Raw genomic sequence first — 23,735 nt, forward strand, 5'->3', positions numbered from 1 at the left:
TAGTGAGGCATATACTAGATATGGCTAATGGAAGCCTATACAAGACTAATCAGGGTTATCAGTAATCAGCACCCTTCTGTAGGTGAGGCAGGTCCAGTAGGGAATAGCAGCTTGTAATGTTCAAGGCCAAAGGAATCTGTATAGAGTATTTTTTAATTTTTTTACTTTTTTTTTTTTTTTTTTTTTTTTGCCAGTCCTGGGGCTTGGACTTAGGGCCTGAGCACTGTCCCTGGCTTCTTTTTGCTCAAGGCTAGCACTCTGCCACTTGAGCCACAGCGCCACTTCTGGCCGTTTTCTGTATATGTGGTGCTGGGGAATTGAACCCAGGGCCTCGTGTATAAGAGGCAAGTACTCTTGCCACTAGGCCATATCCCCAGCCCCTTTTTTACATTTTTATTATTATTATTTTTGCCAGTCCTGGGGCTTGGACCCAGGGCCTGAGCACTGTCCCTGGCTTCTTTTTGCTCAAGGCTAGCACTCTGCCACTTGAGCCACAGCGCCACTTCTGGCCGTTTTCTGTATATGTGGTGCTGGGGAATTAAACCCAGGGCCTCGTGTATAAGAGGCAAGTACTCTTGCCACTAGGCCATATCCCCAGCCCCTTTTTTACATTTTTATGATTATTATTTTTGCCAGTCCTGGGGCTTGGACCCAGGGCCTGAGCACTGTTCCTGGCTTCTTTTTGCTCAAGGCTAGCACTCTGCCACTTGAGCCACAGTGCCACTTCTGGACATTTTCTGTATATGTGGTGCTGGGGAATCGAACCCAGGGCTTCATGTATATGAGGCAAGCACTCTTGCCACTAGGCCATATTCCCAGCCCTAGAGTATTAAAGCTGATGAGACAGTCTCTTTCTTGTTGCATTGGCCTTGAGGAAGGGGAGGGGGTGAAGGTAGGAAAGAAGAGCTGGATGTTCTGCTGGGCTTGATGAAGGGGAGGGGTGGTAGCAGTGAGGGTTCTGCCTGAGGAAGCATAGGGCCAGATTATGGAGAGCATTAAGAGCTGGACAGAAGCCAGGTGCTGTGTTTCTGAGTCAGAACTTCACGTAAGGCTTTAAAAATACAGAATGAGCCAAGTACTAGTGGCTCATGCCTGTAATCCTAGCTACTCAGAAAGCTGAGATCTGAGAATTGCCCAGGTAGGAAATACTGTGAGACCCTTCTCTCCAATTAACTACCAGGAAAACCAGAAGTGGTGCTGTGGTTCAATGGTAGAGCTTTAGCCTTGAGATGGGACAGCACCCAGGCCCAGAGTTCAAGCCCCATGACCAACAAAAAAAAAAAAAAAGAGGAAGGAAGAAAGAAAGAAAGTCAGTATAGGGTCCAGAACTATCTATAGAAGCTGACAAACTCACCAGTCCCTTCCTTAGTGAAAGACCTATAGAAGATCTCAGTGCTTTCCAATACGTAGGTGTGTGTGTGTGTGTGTGTGTGTGTGTGTGTGTGTGTGTGTGTGTCTATCTGTCTGTCTGTCTGTCTCTGTGTGTGTGTCCTGTGTCTCCAAATGTCATTTTGGGCATTGTCATTTTACCTTTTTATGAAGGCAGTAACTCTACTACTAGAGCCACACCTCTAGTGCATTTTTACCTTTGAAAGTGCACAGTTCAGTGGCATTAATTATATTCTGATGTGCAGCTATCACTGTTTTACATTTCAAACTTTTTTTTAATCATCCCAGACACAAGCTCTATGCCCATTAGTCAGCAATGCTGTATGTCTCACCTCTGGAAGCCTCCCAGCTACTGGCTGTTGAATGTCTTTGCCTATTCTCAGTACTTCCTGTAAGTGGGCCATCCTCTACTAGTCCTTTTTGACTGGTTTATTTCTTTATCTGTGCCATTACTGGGGCTTGAACTCAGGGCCTTGAGCTCTCATTGGGCTCTACCATTTGAGCTACACCTCTGCTTCCTATGAATGGCTTATCTCGCCTAGCACAATGTCCTCAAAGTTCATCCATGTTGTAATCACCTATCACTCAAAGCCAAGTGTGGCTGCCATGATCTCGTATATCCCTTGCAATACTCTGCTTCCTTTTAGGACCAGCACCAATGCCTCGAAACATGGATTCAGTTAGGTGCAAAGGAGGCCTGCTGGCAGCTGTCCTGTTTTCACATCTCTGGTAGTGTAGAATTTCCCATCAAGAGAAACACCAGTTCCTTGTTTCTTGATACTAGAGCTTTCTTGGGATATGAAAGGATGACACAATGGTGAACAGATGGGGAGAAAAGTATACTTTAGACATAGTAAAATCCAGAAGCAGTGAGCACAGGGGACCAGTTAGTTTATTTAACTAGTGCATAGCTCAAACCCAAAATATACTCTGTCCTGCAGAGCTCCTAGCCGGCAGACCTGGACCATAATGTTGTTACTTATGAGACCACAGCTTTCATAAATAAAAGCACGATTAAAATAGAAAGTTTGAAATATTCCAGTCTTTGCACATCAAAATAGAGTAGCAGGGTAGGTGACATCTCAGATCTTTAGTCATTTTTGTTTACTTGAAAAATAACTACAAGTTGGTTTTTGTAGGATTTTTTGGGGGGTATTTTTCATGAATTTCCTAAGACAGGTCCTAAATCTCCTCACTGATGAGAGTCCTGGCAATACCTCTCTCTGGAGGATGGGATGAGTGACAACTATAATGCTATTCGTATTTTACAATGACCAGGAATGTACAGGGCCTTGTGGGCTTGTAATAACTTACTAGAAGGCCATATCTGGGGACGTTGCCCAGCTATGCCCAACACTGGCCATCGCCATGCTCCTGGAGCTGTGGGAACAATGGAAGACCTTGTTACTTGGGGATGTATAGTACTGCAGGTGTGGGAATGATGAGAGGAAGTAAAGTGGGTGAAGAAATGAACAAGGAAGAATATTTTCTCAAATATATCCAGAAGCTCCCAACATGTTCTTTTTTTTTTTTTTTTTTCCAGTCCTGGGCCTTGGACTCAGGGCCTGAGCACTGTCCCTGGCTTCTTTTTGCTCAAGGCTAGCACTATGCCACTTGAGCCACAGTGCCACTTCTGGCCATTTTCTATGTATGTGGTGCTGGGGAATCGAACCCAGGGCTTCATGTATACGAGGCAAGCTCTCTTGCCACTAGGCCATATTCCCAGCCCCTCCCAACATGTTCTTGAAGCTCTGAAAGGTTAAACACCTTGATAAGGGTCCTAGGGCTCAATTCCCTTTCTATTTCTAAGCCAGAGATTTGTCTTCTACATAAAAGGAAGAGGATAGTCTGGGGACAGGGGAGGTGGTGCTGGTGACAAAATGATGGTGGGTTTGATATGTTGTATAATTAAAAAACATTTAGAGGCTCTTTTAAGGGAGCTAAGTTAACCTGGATATAAGAAATCCAGGTAAGGAAGTTTTCATTTTATTTGTTGTCATTATGAATAAGGTGTGATTCTTCTAATTAAGAAAATATTACCAAAAAACCCACTTATTTTTGTTGGTATGTACCAATGGGGGCAATGGGAGAGGATGAGATTTATAATTTTAAATAAGTACTCATATTTATCCTGATTATGATGCATTTGAGAGATCTGTCATTTCCCAATTCCCAAGTTTGTATGTAACTATGCTTACATAATAGGATATTTATTATTTAAGTCTCTTTTCACAGTTTTATTGAAATCTTCTGGTACTTTTCTAGGACTACTTGGAGTATAGATGCACCTAATAAGAAATTAATTTTTAAAATCATTCCAAGTTATCTAAAGATATATGTAGGACCACTGGGATTGAGGAAATAGTATGCTAAAAATGACTAGTCTAGGAATGGGAATGTGGCTTCATGGTAGAGTGCTTGCCTAGCATGCATGAGGCCCTGAGTTTGATGCCTTGGCACCACATAAACAAAAAATTATAAAATTAATAAAAAATTTTTAAAAAGTTAGTCTAGTTTCTTATTGTTCCTTTGCAAGTCTCTATGGGATCATGTATTGGCTTAGGGAGAAGGCTATCTTTTTATCAAGGTAAGAACCGGAGAAACCTGGAGACATGATGAAGGAAAAGCTAGCCTCTGTTACAGCGTGCTCCCTATATACTTGGCTCTCCCTGTATACTTGGCTCTCCCTATATACTTGGCAGGTTTATTGGGTGTTCATAATAATCTCATACGGGAGATGATTTTTATTTCATAGCTGAGGACATCAGGTCCGAGCTCACGTGGATTGTGAGATGGGGTTCCCATAACATGCACAGTGGTTCTACCTCATCACAGTTGTTTCAGACAGATGTTCTTCCACTCACTTTTCACAGTCAGTAGTGGTCCTGCTGAGGCTTAAGTACTGAGTTTCAGTGTTCTTTTTTCTACATGTTTTACAGATATGATGAAAGGGAGCTCAGTGGGGCTTGCTCTGCTATCTGAACTAACGCCTCTCCAGCATTCTTTGCCCTGTACTTTGGCTCTCTTTTCTGTATAAGGTTTTAAAAAGTAGACTGTCAGTTTTATGAGACCTAAGTTGTTTGACCAGGAACTTTACTATGCTCAGCTCCTGGCCGAGCACACTGTGGTCTCTCACTGAAATTTGATGGACAGATTTGCTAATGAAAGGCAAAGTTAGATATTTTCTAAGAGGTGACAGTTTAGCTATCTGCATGGCTCTTGAATAAAGAACAAAACCAAAGCCAGTAATTTTATTTATATGGAAGTAAGGATTGGGGAGATTGAGGTTTGAGGCCAGCCAGATATAAAAGTTTGCAAAGCTCTATCTTTGCAAAATCTTGATCTGTACCCATGGTGAGGTATGGTAGCATATACCTATTATCCCAGATCTGTGGGATGCACAGTGGCTGGGTGCGGTAGAGCACATTGTCATTTCTAGTGACACAGGAAGCACAAGTAGCAGGATTGCAGTCAAGGCCAGCCTGGGCATGAGTTGATACTCTGTCTTGAAAATAAGCAATGCGAAAGGGTAGGAGGTTAGCACAAGCAGCAGAATATATGTGTTGTAATTGTGAGGTCCCGAGTTCAAGCTCCAGTACTGAAAAGCAAACAAACAACAAAAAAGAAGTAAGTTATGGATATGAGAAATAATGTAAAAGAGGGCTAGAGATTTGGCTTAGTGGTTTCGTGCTTACCTAGCATGCATGAAGCCCTGGGTTTGATTGCTCAGTACCACATACACAGAAAAGGCCAGAAGTGGTGCTGTGGTTCAAGCAGTAGAGTGTTAGCCTTGAACAAAAGAAAAAGCTCAGGGACCGTGCCCAGGCCCTGAGTTGGCAAATAATAATAATAATGTAAAAGAATGAATTAGATAAGGATTTTTTTTTGCCAGTCCTGGGACTTGGACTCAGGGCCTGAACACTGTCCCTGGCTTCTTTTTGCTCAAGGTTAGCACTCTACCACTTGAGCCACAGCGCCACTTCCAGCTTTTTCTGTTTATGTGGTGCTGAGGAAGTGAACCCAGGGCTTTATGCATGCTAGGCAAGCACTCTACCTCTAAGCCACATTCCCAGCCCTAGATAGGATTTTAAAAAATACAGTACAGCCACTCTGAAATTCAATTCCTTGCAGAGAAAAGTATTCCTGTTTTTTTTAAAAACATAATTGTTGTCTAAGCTCCTTTACCTTGTATTTGTACTATAAAGAACTACAAAACAAAACAACAACAACAAAAACTAACAACAAAAATACAACAACAACAAAAAGCCCCAAACTCTAGCATCAAAGATACAGCTTTCATCCCCTATAAATGAGTTACAAAAGAGCCCAAAGTGGCCATTTTCCTGGATGGCCACTCTAGTGCTATCTGTAATTGGCCTGTGGCATTTTGTGAAAGGACAGCTGAAAACAATGCAGTAAGATAGGTGTGCCTGATTCCTTCTCCAGTTTGGGCATGACTGGATTAGCCAACCAACCTGGACACACACACACACACACACACGGAGACAGAGACAGGCAGAGACAGAGAGTGGTCGGGAAGAAGGGAGAGGGGGAAAAGAAGAGAGGGACCTATACCATTGCTAGGCAAAACGGTGCTGTCCACACCCAAGGCAGTAGGAGAGGCCCCCATTGGCTATTGTGAAGGGGAACCACACTGATACCTGGCATCGGAGGCTGTTGAGGTGACTGGTTTTGGATTTTACAAACATGGGGATAATGGCAGGAGTAATCCCCAGTGGGATGGACCAGGAATATATCAATGGTGCCTTCAGCCTTCATGGCTTGGTGACACAGTCTTGCAGTGACTGAGGCTATCCCTGCCAGGGCAGGACTCACCCAGGTGTGGTGGTTGGCAACAGCAGGCCTTACAGGAGGCTTCCCACAAGAGGTAGGAGCCTGGTTCTCCTGCCTTCACACTGCTGCCTTTACTACTTCCAGCTGATTCCAGTAGCATCCAGAGGAAGGGCTGAGATCCAAAGAGAATTCTTACTTCGAGGCTCGGGGGGTGGAGGGGGATGAAACTGAAATTTGTGTAAATTCTCATGATCACAATTATGAGCAGAGATGATTATATTTAAGAATCATTGGTATACCTGACACGTATTTACTACCTCCCACATGTCTGGCATAGTTACAGGTGGTTAGACTAGAACACAAGACATTAAAAGCAAACTCCTCTCATGGAACATGTCGGAGGGAAGCCTTTCTGAAGGAAAAAGGGGGAAACGGCTGCCCTAGCCCCCTTACTTGTGATAGACACCCAGGACCACCCACTTGTGCAAATGTAGCCAATGGAACTTATTCATGGCAGGGAAAAGTATGAACAACCTAAGCATCACTAGAGAAAGACAGAGGTACATTTGCTTATTTTTGTAGCACTCAAATCTAATGGCTTAGCATGATGCTCTGGGGCCATAAAGGGTTTTAATCCATCCGCATCATTCACTGGTCTGTGCTTAATAGACAGCTTTATAATAGTGCTCATCACCTAAGAAATGTAAAGCCATTCCAACAGTGTCTCTCTATCTGTCTCTCTGTCTCTCTCTGACTGTCTCTGTGTGTGTGTGTGTGTGTGTGTGTGTGTGTGTGTGTGTGTGTGTGTGTAAGCCCGTTCTGGGCTTGAACTCAGAGCCTGAGCACTGTCCCTTAACTTTTTATGTTCAAGGCTAACACTCTGCCCTTTGAACCACAGCTCCACTTCCAGCTTTTTAATGGTTCATTGGAGATAACAGTCTCATGGACTTTTTTTAAAATTAAATTTTATTGACAAGGTGATGTGCAGAGGGGGTACAGTTACATAATAAGGTATTGAGTACATTCTTGTCATATTTATTACACCCTCCTTCATTTTTCTTTCCCTTCCCTAGTTCAGGTAGGCATGTATACAATATCCAGTGTACCAAATCATATACAGTAACCACATGGGGTGCACCAAAGGAAATTCACCTAGGGGCTGGGGATATAGCCTAGTGGCAAGAGTGCCTGCCTTGGATACACGAGGCCCTAGGTTCGATTCCCCAGCACCACATATACAGAAAACAGCCAGAAGTGGCGCTGTGGCTCAAGTGGCAGAGTGCTAGCCTTGAGCGGGAAGAAGCCAGGGACAGTGCTCAGGCCCTGAGTTCAAGGCCCAGGACTGGCAAAAAAAAAACAAAAAACACTAAACAAAGGAAATTCACCTAGAACATTAAACGTAACGACAACAATAGAATCCTCCTGTGTCCTTCTCTTGGTCATGGACTTTCTTGACCATCTGGCTTTGATGGTCCTCAGAGCTCAGCCTCCGGAGGAATCTATTTTTTGAAAAAGATTCTAAAGTAAACTTTGGAAGTTCAGAGTCCTCCTGAGAGAGATAAGCCTAAGTACAATGCAGGAACTCAAACAGCACTATTCAAGGGTAAATATTCAAATCCTCCAGAGACAGATAAGCATAACCCGAACACAGGAACTCAGACAGTGTTATAAGACAAGCAAGAGAACACATAGAACCAAAGCAGAAATGACAGATGAAATATAACTTTTTTTTTTTTAGTTGAAGACTCAGAAGTGATACAAAATTAATTCAGTACCTAGTCATATTCTGGTAAGACTGTGGCAAAAACTGTAAATTGACAGCTCTGTATTTCCTAAGGACCCATTTTAGTATGTGGTGGAAGTTGCTTAATTCTAAAGCTAGAGTTTTCAGGCCTGTTGCTTCCTGCTCTGTAAAACGCGAATGCAAAGGCACTGTGAGGCCCCGCGAGTGCTGGCCCCGGCTATGACAGACCCTAGACTCTGGCTGCGTGCTGCTCCCATGTGGAGACAGCAGGAAGTGCATTCTCATCCCTAAGAGCTCATAAAGCTAGTCACACCACAGAAACCTCCTCTAGATCTGAGGTAGAGGATGCTCAGATCTAGGGGTGACTTAAGCTCTAGAAGTACAAGTTTCTTCATCTATCTTGTAAGAGGAATATTATTTATTTCACAAAATTGCTATCAAAGTTAAAGAGAGGTAGCATATGCTCTCTTTGTTTAGTGCTTAACACTTTAGGTCAAGTTACTGTAATAACTACCAAGAGAGGAAGGTGCCAGTAGTGGGGCTAGAACTGAGGGTTTGGGTATTGATGCTTCACTTCTGGCTCTTTGTTAATCCACTGGTGATAAGACTCTCATAGACTGTTTTGTCTTGGCTGGCTTTGACCTCAGATCTCAGTCTCCTGAGTAGATAGGATTGTAGCATAAGCCACCTGCTAGATTTTTATTTTTTTAAAAAAGTCTTAACTACCGTATATAATCAAGAAAAGAAAACATTGTAAAAGACCTGTTCCACACATCAAGCCTAGTGCAACAACAATTGAAACTCCAACATAATAGACCTCATTGTATACAATCATTTAGTGTTTAGAAAAACAGTATTTTGAAACAATGAGGAATTGATTAATTATTCAGTTAGTAGTTGGGGACAACTAGGCAATCATGTAGGGAAAAAATCGTTAGAGCCTCAATTAATGTTACACATCAACAAATTTTAGATGGGTAGAGGAGGAATATAAAACAAGACATATTTACATAATCAGGGTGAGAAAGGATGTTCTAAAGATACTGTCACAGGTATAAACTCAAAAATAAAAGATGAATATAAACCAGGTACTGGTGGCTAATGCTTGTGATCCTAGCTACTTAGAAGGCTGAGATCTGATGATTGCATTTCAAAAGTCAGCCGGTCAGAAAAGTCCACGAGACTCTTATGTCCAATTAACCACCAGAAAACTGGAAGTGGTTCTGTGGTTTAAAGTGGTAGAGTTCTAGCCTTGAGTAAAAAAGCTCAGGGGCGGGCTGGGAATATGGCCTAGTGGCAAGAGTGCTTGCCTCGTCTACATGAGGCCCTGGGTTCGATTCCTCAGCACCACATATACAGAAAATGGCCAGAAGTGGCGCTGTGGCTCAAGTGGCAGAGTGCTAGCCTTGAGGAAAAAAAAAAAAAGAAGCCAGGGACAGTGTTCAGGCCCTGAGTTCACGGCCCAGGACTGGCCAAAAAAAAAAAAAGCTCAGGTGCAGAGCCTAGACCCTGAGTTTAAGCCTCACAACTGACAAAAAAAAAAGAAGAAAGAAAAATTAAAAGAAAAGCTGAATATATAGGACCAGAAACCAGTTGAAACAAAATTTGAAAGCATTTGATATACCCAATAAGAAGTTAAAATTCAGTAAGAAAGCATGGGGATTGGGAACTCAAGACTAGTCTGGGTTACAAAGCTAGTCCCTATCTCAAAGAAAAACCAAAGTCAAAGGTCAGTGACTCATGCCTAATAACCCTAGCTACTTGGCAGGTGGAGGATTGTGGTTTGAGAGACCCTATCTTAACCAGTGGCTGGGTCAGGTGACAAGTACCTGGCATCTCCAGTGACATGGAAGTCCAAGCAGGAAGAGGGCAGCCCAGGCTGTCCTGGGCAGAAAGCACCACCCTGCCTGGAGCTGACTGTGTGCCTCAAGTGGTAGGGTGACTGCCTAGCAAGTTTAGTCCCTGAGTTCAATCCCTAGTATTGCCAAAAAAAAAAAAAAAAAGATGAAGGAATATGGAATGTTCCCTTTTTGTATTTGGATGTTTCAAAAATCTCTTCAGTGAATATATTTCTTTGCTAGATAGAAAGGAACATATGTATCCATATATATTACATATATATAAGAATATATGTGAATATGGTCATATACTTCACAGGTATAAGGTTATACGTCAACACACACACACATATTTATGTTTGTCCTGGGGCTTGAACTCCGGAACTGGTGCTTACTTAGCTATGGCTCTACCACTGGAGCCCTGCTTCCAGTCTAGCTTTTTGCTGGTTAATTGGAGATACAGATTCATAGACTTTTTGCCAGGGCTGTTTTTGAAGCATAATCCTCCAAGCTCAGTCTCGTGAGTAGCTAGGATGACAGGTATGAGCCATCAGCACCTGAACAAAACATAACATCTTTAAAAAGTTAGCATAGACCTAGGAGTCAGACTGACAAGTACTATCAGCCGAATTTGTGACCGTTTGGGCATCCAAAGGAATAATGATAGTAGGGACTATGAAAAAGGGGACACGAAAGAATGCACTTTTTAACTTTGGCTCATAAACATAGAAGGAACTATAGAGTAGAAAAACCAGAGTTCTGTGACACCCAAGGCAGCGCTGTATTTGGGTAGAGCTCAGAGCAGTAAATGGAGAAGCAGAGAGCAGGGCGGCTGGAGAGCAAGACGCTTAGGTCAGTCCCACAGCGCCATGCCCACACCTGACTCAGAATCACAAGGGAATCATGTGCTTTTGTAATGGGAAAAGCCGAGATGACTATCCCTTTTAGCCAAGTGTCCAAACAGCGTAATGGGGCAAGTTGTCCTGTGCCATCCAAAGTGCCTGGTGTCACCTCTATAATTTCCCAAAATGCCTCAGCTGGTCCTTCAGAACTCTTTGAGAACAGCATGTAATGAAGAGACATTAACAAGACAGTAACCACCAATGGTTATACTTGAAACAAAATGAAAAAAAAAAATCCTTGGGACCATCAGGGGAATCTTAGAAAACTGTGAAGTGAAACATTATGCATTCAAGTATTTTTTTTAATGGGATAATGGTCTTGTGGCTATGTAAGAGAATGTTTTCACCCTTAGGAGAGATCCTGTTTGGTTCCTGATTCAAACAAAGCAACTGTAGGTGAACGTTAATGATGAAGTAGATGGAACGGGATTGGTCACATAATGGGAACAGCGGGAGCTGGGTCATGACTGCTTGTTATTGTTTATCTTGTCCTGTCTACCTTAACATGCATGAAAACATGTCAAGTTCTACGGCAATGTTGGACATTCTCAGTGACTGAATAGATACCTAAATATCTATTGGTTCTCAGTAAGGAATTGCAAAAGAATGGCATGTGAAATCCAGATTAGAGGCTGAGTTTCTGTCACCATATAATTTTAAGTGAAATTTGGGAACGGGATTGACCGGGGAGATGAAGGCTATATAGATATAATTGTCTTTCTATTTTTTTCCCCTTTTATTTTCATTCTCTCAATTTCCCTAATGCATGAGACTCCTGACCACCGTAGTGCTGGGTGCCCTTCTCATCTTCTGAAGCTGACGAAATGGTATTTATTTGCTTCCACTTAAGTTTAAGAATTTCAAGGTTGTCTATGTAATCTATATAATTTATAGTTGGCTAGTGGAGTTTTTTTTAATTGTCCTGCATTGTCAAGATGTTAAGGCTGCCTATGCAAATTTAACATTTAGGCGAAGAGAAAACCAGTTTTTGAAAGACCATCATACCCACAAAACAAACCCACAAACAAGAATCCATGGGGTCACAAAGGTGAAATCTGGCTCTCCCAGCCAGAAGTGCAGTGTGCTAGAAGGTGGTCCTGCCCCATGGTGACCTGGGAGAATTTAACTTTTACTCTTAAGCCCAAATTTGTAATAACAAAGAGTAGCAGTCTTACGTTTTGTTTTTGCTTCTTAGAAATAAATAGGATCAAACAAAACAAAATGTGAACTGGAAACCTATGTTTTAAAGTCTTCTTGAAGGAAATATTAGAGAAAATAAACTTCCTGCCAATAGTAACAAACCACAGAGGAAAACCCAAGCAGATAAATACATGTGTATGAGAAGAAAAACTCAATTTTAAAAATGTTTACCAAACAAAACAACCCCAAAGGGTGATGAACTTGCTAGGAAAGCAAATGAAACCAGGCTTTGAAGGGACATCAGATCTGGGACCACAGGAAAAATTCATTTTGGAATCAGTTTTCATTGGTAAGTTATACAGTGCAGTTTCTCCTCTCAGTGTAGCTATTTCTCCTCTCAACATAGCTTATTTAGACTAAATAATTCTGGTGGAAAGAATTTTAAAACTTTACAGTGGTCATAAATGTGAAATATATATACCTGAAAAAAAGAGTAAAATACACATCTAAAAAATGCATCTGGAGCCACCTTTAAGTTTTCTTCCCGAGTTATCTTTGTAACTTCCCATGGGAGGTGACAGCTTGGACTCAGGGCTTGGCCATTTCTGTTTGAGTAGCTTTGAAATCAAACAGAAGACATGGAGTGTTTGTTTCATTCTGACCCCTTTCTCCTCCCTTCTTCCATATCGCCTTCTATCTCCTAGTTCCATGAAGAAGTAGAAACTATTTTCACTCACTGCTGGTCAGCAATACAACTTGCTTTGACCACTAGGATGTGGAAACCAAGCAGTGGCTGCTCAGGCCTTCTGGCAGTACTATGAAGGGGCCTGGCTTAGCCCGCCCACAAGCCACAGGTGCCAGAGCCAGCAACAGCCACCCCTGTAGAAGCCAGTGAGAGGCTTAGATCCTCTGCCCTCATCACATTGCCAGAGGTTATAGCTGCTCAAGTGATTTAGGCAAGACTAGAACATGTGCACAGTGGAGTCCAGCCTAAATTGCTAACTATGAGGATAATTATAAGGAATTATTTTATCTTTTTTTGGGAGGGGTGGGGAGAAAGACAGAACTAGGCTTTGAACTCAGGGCTTTGTACCTAAGCAGGTACTCTACTTAAGCCACACTGCTACTCCAGTTTGCTCTGATGATGATGATGATGATGATGATGATGATGATGATGATGAATTTTGTGTGTGCTGGTTCTGGGGCTTGAACCCAGAGTCTGAGTGTTGTCCCTGAGGTTTTTATTTTGCTCAAGACTAGTGCTCTACCACTTGAGACACAGCTCCATTTCTGGTCTTTTGGTGGTTAATTGGAGACAAGAGTCTCACAGACTTTCCTGCCTGGGTTGCTTCCAACCAGGATCCTCAGATCTCAGCCCCCTTGATTAGCTAGGCTTACAGGTGTAATCCATTGAATGCAGCAGCTCTGATTACTTTTGAAATGGCGTCTTGCCTGAAACATAATCTTCCTATTTAAACTTCCTGCAGGTACAAGCTACCACATCTAGCTAGATTGATTTGTTTTTGTGAAGGTGTAGTTCTCATGAACTTTTTGTCTGGTTTGGTCTAAAATCTATGTTTCTCCCAATATCACCCTCCTGAGTAGTTGGGCGTGTGGCTTATAATTTGTTTTTTGCCTTTAACACCTTTGATGATCATTGGCTCCTTTGATATGGTTCTTTATGTTTTCCTGGTTGTTTTTCTCTGGGCCTCTTTGCCAGATTTCTTTAAATGACATTTGAATTCAGTTACAAATAGAATTTGCTACTTTTATTCCAAATCCTTAGTGCTTTTGTTCTTTGTTTTTCAATGGAGTTGCTCATGCTATTCCTTCCTTCCTTCCTTCCTTCCTACCTTCCTTCCTTCCTTGCTTCCTTCCTTCCTTCCTTCCTTCCTTCCTTCCTTCCTTCCTTCCTTCCTTCTTTCCTCCCTCCCTCCCTCCCTCTCTTTCTTCTTTCTTTCTTTGTTTCTTTGTTTCTTTCTTTCTTTTTCTCTTAACATGTGTTTGGGATTGAAGTTCATTCTCAGGAATGCTAGGCAAAGGGTCCACTACAGAGTCACAGCCCCAGCCCCATTCTTCTCCTTTTCCTTATTTCCCAGTCTCAGACTGAGACTCAAATTCAGTCCCTGACCCTTTTGCTCACTGGCTAGTGCTCTACCAACTGAGCCACACCTCCAATCCCCTGCCTTACAAGTCATCCTCTTAACTCCTCCAGGAATCCAAGGAGCCAGGTAAGAAGTCTCCTTTGGAAAAGTCTTCTTGTCAGAACTTGTTTGTGACTAGAAGTTCTCTCAGTACTCTTGTGGTATAGATTTTCTCTGCTGTGCCAGGCTAGCTGTAGAGGGGCCTAGCTCTGAGGCCTGTGAATTCTTTGTGCCTTAGCATTTCACATCATACTTGGCACATGTTAAATGCTTAATAAATGTTTAATAAGTTCTCTAATTAATAGGCTAACATATTGTCTTATGGCCTATAGTTGCCCAAGGCAGACTGTTGGATTGCTACTTAAATCAAGATCTCATGTCCATTGACATTATTTCTGTACTATCACACATGTGAGCAATGAAAATGTATTTTGTTTGGAATTTGCTTTTTCAGCTCTCTGTGCTGCCTTCTGAAGAATTTTTGGCAGATGTTTATTTACTTTTCCTAACTTATATGTGGGTAAGTTAGACATCTGCTTTATTTTGTGGGTTAGTTAGATATCTACTTTATTTTTCTAATTTATTATTATTATTTTATTTTTATTTTTTGGTGGTTATGGGGCTTCAACACAGGGCTTGGGCTCTGTCCCAGAGCTCTTTTGCTCAAGGCTAGCATTCTACCGCTTTGAGCTATAGCTCTACTTCTGTTTTTACTTCTGTGGTTAATTGGAGATAAGAGTCTCATAGGCTTTCCTTCCCTGAGCGAACTTTGAACTATGATCTTCAGATCTCAGCCTCCTAAGTAGTTAGGATTACAGGCATGAGCCACCAGTGTCTGGCCATCTGCTTTATTTTTTTTCTTTCATTTCCTGTATCCACTATGATACCTGGAATGATGACTTAATATACACATACCAGTGTTTTATTGCTATGTCATGTCAAAGTCTGGGTTTGAGAATTTGACCTCATTGTTATTACTAACAAAATTATCGTTTATAATACTTTAACTCATTTGAGTTCTATCAGAATCTCTGCTTAGTAGATGGGGATTTTTAAAGTTATATGTTATAGATAAAACTCTCAGAGGTGAGGTCACCTGCCACGATAGATGAAGTGTCAAGAACAGAACCTAGATCCGGCAGAGCTGCTCAGGTGTTTCCTCGCTATCCTCCACTCCTCAGTATTGCTAGATGAAGATCATTGTCCAAGGAGAACAGAAAGGAAAAATAGGAGCTAAGTAGCTTGGTGTGCTCTTCGTGTTTCCTGCTCTTGTGGTTTTTGAGTCTCTTTCTTCTAGCTTGTGACCATCTTGTTGTGAGCATGGTATTTGCTGTGGAGCCTGTTAGAAGCTCGTTCTGCGAGTTGTATAAGGTGTGCACTAGCCCTCCAGTTGTATATCATCAGCTTCGACCTTTTACAGGCAGAAGGCTCTGCACCCCCTGCCCCCCCGTTTTGCTCCCCAGTCACTGCTGGGACTGGTATCACCTTCTGCCAAAAACCAGTCCAAGATTCCAAGCTGAAGCATCTTCTCTTGAAAGTTTTTTGGGAAGAAGCGAATATTCCATTCTGTTTTGTTTATAAGAGGTAGAGGGGAGCTGGGAATATGGCCTAGTGGTAGAGTGCTTGCCTCTCATACATGGAGCCCTAGGTTTGATTCCTCAGCACCACATATATAGAAAAGGCCAGAAGTGGCGCTGTGGCTCAAGTGGCAGAGTGCTAGCCTTGAACAAAAACAAGCCAGGGACAGTGCCCAGGCCTTGAGTCCAAGCCCCAGGACTGGCAAAAAAAAAAAAAAAAAAAAGAGGTTAGAGGTATGCATGATAATTTCCCCGCCCTGCAGTATTTTCAGATCCAGACCCAAAGTGGTAGAAAGTAGGAACATGTGGGAATATTGAGTTCACCTCCTTCCTTTTCTTGGGCTTTGTTAGGCGTTATTAAAATACAACCACGTAACTGAGTAAAGTCGCACACATGCATCACTTTTATCCACATATCCTACCTCCGCAAGAACTAGTTGTTCAGATGGGTCCTTACAGAGAAAAGAACTTGGAGAACTCTCCCCAGGACAAGAGAGTTCAGAGGCCAAGAGAAGGGCTGCAGCATGGGTCGTGCCACCCAGGGGCATGTCTGGGAGGGTCCTGGTGCCTCAAAAGAGCGCTGGTCCTGGCCTCCGGCCCTCCGCTCATCCTTTGTGGCATCTTCATTGGTCTCAGTGGCTGCAGGAGGCAGTGGTGGTGACCTGAGTCCTTGATTTCAAGTGTTGACCACACACAGCTGCTTCGCGGCCCCCTCCTGCCTCAGTAGCCATGCTGTCCAGCTATAAAAAGAGTTTTTCTCTTTTTTAAGTTGGCCTTCAACAACTGTCAAAGCAGAGAATCATTTTTACCACAACCATACATATAGTAAAAAAAAAAACAAACCCAAAATCATTCCTCTTTCATTTCTCCACTTTGCAGACAATTGCAACATGACTTTCCCAGGGCCCTGATTTTCAGCACGGATGATTTTTTCTTCAGGGAGGATGGTGCCTATGAGTTCAATCCTGACTTCCTGGAGGAAGCCCATGAGTGGAACCAGAAAAGAGGTGACAAATTTCTTTCCGAACTCCCGGGAATTGTTGTGTCACGTAGAGCCTAGCTGCTTCTGTATGAGTAAGTTTTATGGAAGGAGCGTTTCCATTCCCCCCACCCCCAAGCAGAATGTCAGAGCATAACCTCTTTAGCTCTTAGGAAAAAGAAAATGGCCCCCAAAGGGTTCTGAAGCAGGTGGCATTGAATTGTGTAAGGAGGACATCCTGTAACCAAAACATGACAAAACATGGGTAAGGCTCTCCCTCCTCTGACTGTTACATGTTGTTCACTGTTGTATGACGTTGTGTTGCAGCAAGAAAAGCAATGAGGAATGGCATATCCCCCATTATAATTGATAATACCAACCTGCACGCCTGGGAAATGAAGCCCTATGCAGTCATGGTAGGAGGAAGCATCATTCTGAATTTTCAGTCGTGGACATTTTGTGAGAAAGTTGAACTATGTGTTCTTTCCTCTTTTTCTTTCTGATCTGCCCTGAGTTGACAGTGACTAACTTTAGTTCTCACAGGGAGCAGGTAAAGATGTTTTAGTCTTTCTCTGATGTTCACGGGAAATTTGCCAAGATGCTAATTTCACTTCAGAGTAGAGTTTTTAAAAACTGTTCTTTGGTACATCGGGCTGGGTCTGAATTCTTTACAGCTTTTCAGGATGGGTTCTTTTCTTTGCAGAGGCACACCCATGGAAACTTGTAGGGAAGAGTGGACTAGAGGGTGGTGGGTCACACTAGGGTGGGCCTGCCTTTAGCCAGCCAGGGCTGTTGGCTCTGGGTACTGTTGCTGCCTGCGAGTTCCAGGCCAGCACAGCATTTCAACGTTAAAACAGAATTAACATTATAACCCTATGAATGCAACAGAACACAGATATAAATACACAACTCAGTTGTCCATTCTGATATTTTTTCAGGCATAATTTTCATCTATTATGCCAATGTCTTCATATCCTCTTGGTATGGAAGAGGATGTGCAGGGAAACAGACGTGAATACTGTACTGATGTCACCAGCTCCACTTACACAGGGTTTATGGCTGTCTATGTGTAGGCTTCTTTTATACATTTTGGGCAAAATAGCATACCTTCAGGTTTGCTTACAGGACATACCTGAGTGTAAGAGAAAAATGAGCATCCACTTTGGGGTATTTATGATTGCGAAGCCACTTGGGTAAGACATGAACAGGGGAGAGAAGAGGGGGATGAATTATAGCACAACTTAAAACTTTTTTTTTTTTTTTTTGGCCAGTCCTGGGGCTTGGACTCAGGGCCTGAGCACTGTCCCTGGCTTCTTTTTGCTCAAGGCTAGCACCCTACCACTTGAGCCACAGCGCCACTTCTGGCCATTTTCTATATATGTGGTGCTGGTGAATTGAACCCAGGGCCTCATGTATACGAGACAAGCACTCTTGCCACTAGGCCATATCCCCAGCCCCCTATTTTACTTTTTGTTTTCTGGATATTCAGTCTTTTTTTTTTTTTTTTAGCCACGCACAGTCTTTTTGTTGTTGTTTTAACTAGAATTGGATGATTTCAAGATATGGTAGTTGAATCTTTCATTAGTTAGAAGTATTCATCAAAGAATGGGAGGGCAGCCATAAAAACAATTTAAGTGTATGCATGAATTCACAAATACTAATCACACAACTCTAGGGAGTGTAGTGAGACATTCTGGCACATGTGTACAATGTTAAATGATCCACTCAGGTTATTCAGGGAACACATAGCTTTTCTTTGTGAACATTCAAAATCTTCTCCGGTTTCTATAGTGCATATTTGAATCACCCTTCTGTACAACAGTACACCAGAACTTACTCATGTTCCTATGGACTTACGAGGAAAGCTTCTCATTTAGCTCTTTTGGTATTCAGCAACCTGATACTCTGTATTTTGTAACACAACAAACAGTGACAAGAGAAAGTTCAGTTTACAAAAAGCAGTAGCAATTTATGAATGCAATGGATATTTGGATTTTTACATGGACATTCAAGGAAAGGGGCACAGTGCATGGAGCTACAGTAGAGCTACTTTTCAAGGGAAGATGGTGTAAAACATGTAGACATGACTTTTGTTCCATTGACACTCTCACTTCTAAACCAAGGCAGGCAGGAGGAACAGACCAAGGCATGTGACAGAAGTTAACTGACGATAATCATTTCAGTGACCTTGAGAATTCATCGAGATGTTTTATACCTGTGTTGGGACATTTTAAGCCAGTCAAGAGATATACTTTTAAAGATGTTCAATTTCTACATGCTAGATAAAACTGACTGAAATGTATCAGTGTGGACCAGAATATAAAGCAAGAGTGATTACATATGGAAATGAACCAGCTGCATTAAAGCATTGGAGTACTAGCAAAGCAAAAGGAATTTTAGAGAAGATTTGTAGTAAATGTTAAATGGCAGCATAAACATTCCCAAGCATACATACTATGTCTTCAATGTTTTATGTACTTTTGAAAAATCAGGCACTTGAAAATAACTATGAAGTTATATTCCGAGAACCTGACACTCGCTGGAAATTCAACGTTCAAGAGTTAGCAAGGTACTTCTTTGTTTTTCTAGTTCCTCATTATGTATCCTGCTATTTTCAGGTATTTCAGACCGAACAAAAGAATCTTTTCAGGCTGGAAATGGACTGGTAGTTTTCAGGCCAGAAATGGTAATTCTTGGAAATTGATAACTTTGGAATTATTGATGTGAAGATTTTAGTGTTGGGCCAGTTTTTGAATTTACTGCTAAATCTTGGCTTGGACTTGGTCCTTTAAAAGGGCACCTTTAACATTCTGCTAAATTGCCTCTTTCTTACTGAGTGTTTACGAGCACCTTCCTCTGCATGGGGATGCACGTCAGTGGTGCTTCTGCCTTTAGATCTTTAGATGCTGAATAAGGTGTACTCCACTTACTGTTCAGATGCTGCTTCTACTTTATATGTACAAAGACATGTCCAAATAGTACTAACTTGATTTCTTGAATGCATGAATTCTGATATTCACACTCTGTATCAATTAAAGCAACTAGTTACATCACTGTTTGCATTTTAGGAGGCAGGCTACTTCACCTTATGGTTAAATGCACATAGCGTTTCCCATCTGTGGACCTCCCCTCTCAGGACCGCCTCAGGGTTGTTAAGCCCCAGTTCACAGACTCCATTCTATAATTTTAATCACGGGTAACTACATTTCTCACTATATCCCCACCAATTGGAACCTCTGCCAGCTAGGATTTAAGATTATTTTAATAAGCATCTCTTATCAGTATCAGGGATGGCTTGATCTACCTTGATGACAATCTATGCATATCCTTAGCAGGCAAACATATGATTTAAGAAAATCTCACAGTATTTGTTGTCTTGAAGGATATAATCAAGATTCCCAGGAACAAAGCATTTCTAAGGCTACATTCAGGCTAACTTAGAAGGGGGAAGGGTAGCATGAAAAACAGGACTAGGGCCTAGAAGATAATGGAATGGCTAGTGTGTTTTTTCCAGTTATGTCCTGAGGATAGTGTGGTATCTATCTAATATGGGGCTTGTAAAATGCAAGGAGCTCATCTTGATATCCTGCCTTAACTGAATAACTGCATTTCTTTTCCATGTAGAAGAAACATTCATGGAGTCCCAAGAGAAAAAATACACCGAATGAAAGAACGGTATGAACATGATGTTACCTTTCACAGTGTACTTCATGCAGAAAAACCAAGCAGAATGAGCAGGAACCAGGACAGGAATAACGCATTGCCTTCCAACAGCGGAGGATACTGGAATACCTACTCTGAGTTTCCAAACCGGAGAGCGCATGGCGGTGGCTTCGCACATGAGAGCTCCTTTAGCAGGAGGGGCGGCTGTCACCACGGGTATTAGAGGCCATTGAGAATTTTCCTAAATAAGTTTTTACTTCAATTTTTGGTATTTATTTTTGTTTATGTTCTAGTGAGAGCTCTAATTCCAGTGTAAATATTTGAACCCCAAAGTTTCAGAGAAGAGGTCATTATATTCATCACTGTTCCAGTGCACCCATATGCATGGTCCAAGGTTGGAGATTTGGCAGATTGGAATAAAGTGTCTTTTTTCTAGGGAAAGAACTGGAGACTAAAATACAAGAATGTAATCAGTTACATAGGTACAGAAATGAAAGTGTTTAATGAAAGTGTTTATATACATAAACTGGTTCTGCTGTCTCCGAAGTAATCCATTTACTTTTTCAGGAAATTTCATCTCCATCAGGCAAGTTTGAAAGATGGGGGAGAAACTAGAGGCAGGAAACTGCTTAGTGCCATTGCTACCTTGATATATCAAAATCCATGACTTGTAGGACTCTAATGATATCGCTTTTCCTTTAAAATCAAAGTATACACATAGGCGAGTTTATCCTTCAAAGTGGACATTCTGAGAAGCTACTCCTTTATTTTAATGATGCATCATTGTTAAAAGTGTCAAATCCTTAATAAAAGGTATGAACTAATAAGGAAACTAAGTATCGTTAGGGTTGCACTTTAATTGCTTTAGCAGGATTGAACCTAACTTCTGGTTATTGTCTAAGTGTAAGCAAAATAAACCTGCCTTCATAAAACACCAGTTCTTAACGGGAAATATTAAAATTACAAAAGTTGTGCCGATAACTATGTATGATCAGTTGGCAAACCAAATGTTTGTGACTGCAAGGAGTGCAGCAGCCAGACATATGATGGAGTGAGGATGTGTGGAAGCCATGCTCACTGCAAGATGCGCAGTGTTGATAGTTCCTGGGAGTTATCTGACACAACAATATTGAATTTATTTACGAAGCCAAGGTAAATCCCAACAGGTTCCCATCAAATGTGTGAAGCTATGATAGACCATGTAGATGTATGCTTTCTTGTTAGCCAACAGCTTCTTTCTAATGTTGTGAAACATTATTTTAAGTGTCTTATATAAAGGTGCTTTTATGGTTATTAAATTGTATATGGTATTGCATTTATATGGAGTTGTCAATTCTTTTGGCTCAACAATAAAAACATTTGCCTAAACCTCAAGTAATTCAACCACAAAGGGACCTTTTCTATACCATAAGTGTATATACTAGGTATTTTTTTTTGCCAGTCCTGGGGCTTGGACTTAGGGCCTGAGCACTGTCCTTGGCTTCCTTTTGCTCAAGGCTAGCACTCTGCCACTTGAGCCACAGCGCCACTTCTGTTTTCTGTATATGTGGTGCTAAGGAATTGAACCCAGGGCTTCATGTATACGAGGCAAGCACTCTTGCCACTAGGCCACATTCCCTGCCCCCACTAGGTATTTTTAATAAGGTGACCTTATATTTTCTTGCTTATATAAACCTGCACACATTAGAAAGATAATTTTAATTCAACATTCTAGTACCTAACATGCAGAAATCTACTCAAATGTGGTGGTACAAGGCTGTAATCTCAGCTGTGCAGGACAAAGGGAGGAAGAAGTTAATGATATACCCATCTCAACAAATGAGATTGGCCTAGTGGTCCATGCCTGCATTCCACACTATGCCGGAGGTATAGGTATAGGAGAAAGCAAGACATTTTCTGAAAAATAACTGAAAGCAAAAAAGGGCTAGGAGTATGGCTCAACTCAGGCCCTAAGTTCAAACCTCAGTACTGTGGGAAAACCAATTAGCCAAACCAAAACCCCCCTGCTCAACAACTCGAGAAATTAACTATGAGCAATGCATATATAATTTTTCTTCATTAATGTTTTAGAGTTGGCATCTCTTTTGTATAAGAAAGCTTGGGTGATAAATGTAAATTTGAAGGACTCTAAGCTGTTATTAAAGTTTTGCCAAGCTTAAGAGATCCTATAATATAAAAAACTCAGTAGTGAATGCTCCTTTCCAAGTCTAGCTGATCCAGGTGTCTTAGTCAACGTGTTTACTGCACAGTCACCGCCACAAGGGTGACTCAGCTTGTCTAGGTAGCAGAGGGAAGTGTCGCAGCCCAAACTGGGAATTATCTCCAGCTCCACAGAAGCAAGCAGTCTATAGAGCCCGATGTAAGTTTCTTGATTTTCCCGGATCTCTGCATATGTCTTTGTTTCACTTGGGGCATGAGTGGCTATCATAAAGAAATGACATGGCCACAGATCCAAAGCTTTTGTAGTGCCCTCTGAGTTTCCTGCCTCACTAAGGTGTCTTCCTAGATGACCACTAAAATACTTTGGAGGCCCAGACATTAACTGATTAGATGCTACCAACTTTATCCCACCTAAAGTGATCTATGTTTTCTTTCCATTCCCATGGCTTCAGATTGACAAGATCTTATGAATATCCAACACCGACTAGCATTGCTTTGTGTATTACTGTCTGCATTATTCACAGAGCTGGCAAAGGACACAGTACAGAATAGGCTTACTGAATGATGTTGAGTAATACAGAATGCTTTCACCACTTATCCCATGCTGGGAAGTTTCCACAGTGGACTTCATAATCACTAAACTGTCACTTTCAGGGGGTAATATAAACATACACTCAAGTTCACACTTGGTTCATGTAGGTTTGTCTATATAAATGGTATGAATGAGAATGGGGGAGGTAAAAGAATTTTTTTTTCTAGGAGTCAAAAAGAGGTTAAATTATTGTAATTCTTCCTAATTCACAGGAGGCTCCAGTTTTATTCCATGTTAGAATGGATCACAGTATGATTTAGACTTAAATAATATTAATAGGACTATTAAAACAGCTAAAAAGAAGGAATACTCTTTGGAAGAGAAAATTCATGGATCACAGAGAAGGAAAGACACCAGTTCATTTTTAAAAGGCTTTGCTCTTGGCTTTGACGTGTTTATAATGAGGTGTGGAAGTGTAGTATCATATATGAACTTATGACACATTAAGGATTTGAGAGCTTCTTCATGCTACTAGTTCTGAGTTCCAACTGCTTTATCCCCTTTCTCTACTAGAGGTAAGTAGCAAGTGAAGAGATTGCCTTACATTGGTGGTGACAAGTTAGCAGACACGCAATCCATATCCTGTCACTGCAAGCAAGGTAAGGCAGGTACAATCGGTATCATCTGACAGAAAGAGGCTCCCTCAAGTTGCAGTCTTGTTAACTGCTTTAAGGGAAAGTAAAACAAAACATCTTAAAAACTATGCAGTCTGTTTTTGACTTGAGAGTATTTGATTTTTTAGTTCAAGTTCTGAAACCACATCAGACACAAAGAATTTGCCCTGTGAGTTCTATTTTTCTTGTCATGCCAACT

At 41.6% G+C, this 23,735-nt stretch overlaps 1 protein-coding gene and 1 non-coding gene across 5 annotated transcripts in view; both read left to right on the top strand.

The window, feature by feature from the left end:
• Positions 1 to 23,735, top strand: part of N4bp2l1 (NEDD4 binding protein 2 like 1) — a 34,205-nt gene that overhangs the window by 7,120 nt on the left and 3,350 nt on the right. Inside the window, exons 2-5 of one of the 4 annotated variants that reach the window (XR_007210356.1) lie at positions 16,408 to 16,535; positions 16,835 to 16,923; positions 19,000 to 19,076; positions 20,132 to 20,681. Coding sequence is in view for 3 of the 4 variants with exons in the window: in XM_048341544.1 (XP_048197501.1) it covers positions 16,408 to 16,535; positions 16,835 to 16,923; positions 19,000 to 19,076; positions 20,132 to 20,393 (556 nt within the window). In the remaining variant the exon portion in view is untranslated. Of the gene's footprint in view, positions 1 to 16,407; positions 16,536 to 16,834; positions 16,924 to 18,999; positions 19,077 to 19,125; positions 19,194 to 20,131; positions 21,490 to 23,735 lie in introns of those variants that run through there. The other 3 variants (XM_048341544.1, XM_048341546.1, XM_048341545.1) reach the window with 3 other exon arrangements.
• LOC125349775 lies at positions 5,678 to 5,792 on the top strand. The gene has a single exon (XR_007210587.1). It is a non-coding gene; the product is annotated as a small nucleolar RNA SNORA16B/SNORA16A family (small nucleolar RNA).

Source organism: Perognathus longimembris, chromosome 3 (genome assembly GCF_023159225.1).
Source record: "Perognathus longimembris pacificus isolate PPM17 chromosome 3, ASM2315922v1, whole genome shotgun sequence".
Lineage (NCBI taxonomy): Eukaryota > Metazoa > Chordata > Mammalia > Rodentia > Heteromyidae > Perognathus > Perognathus longimembris.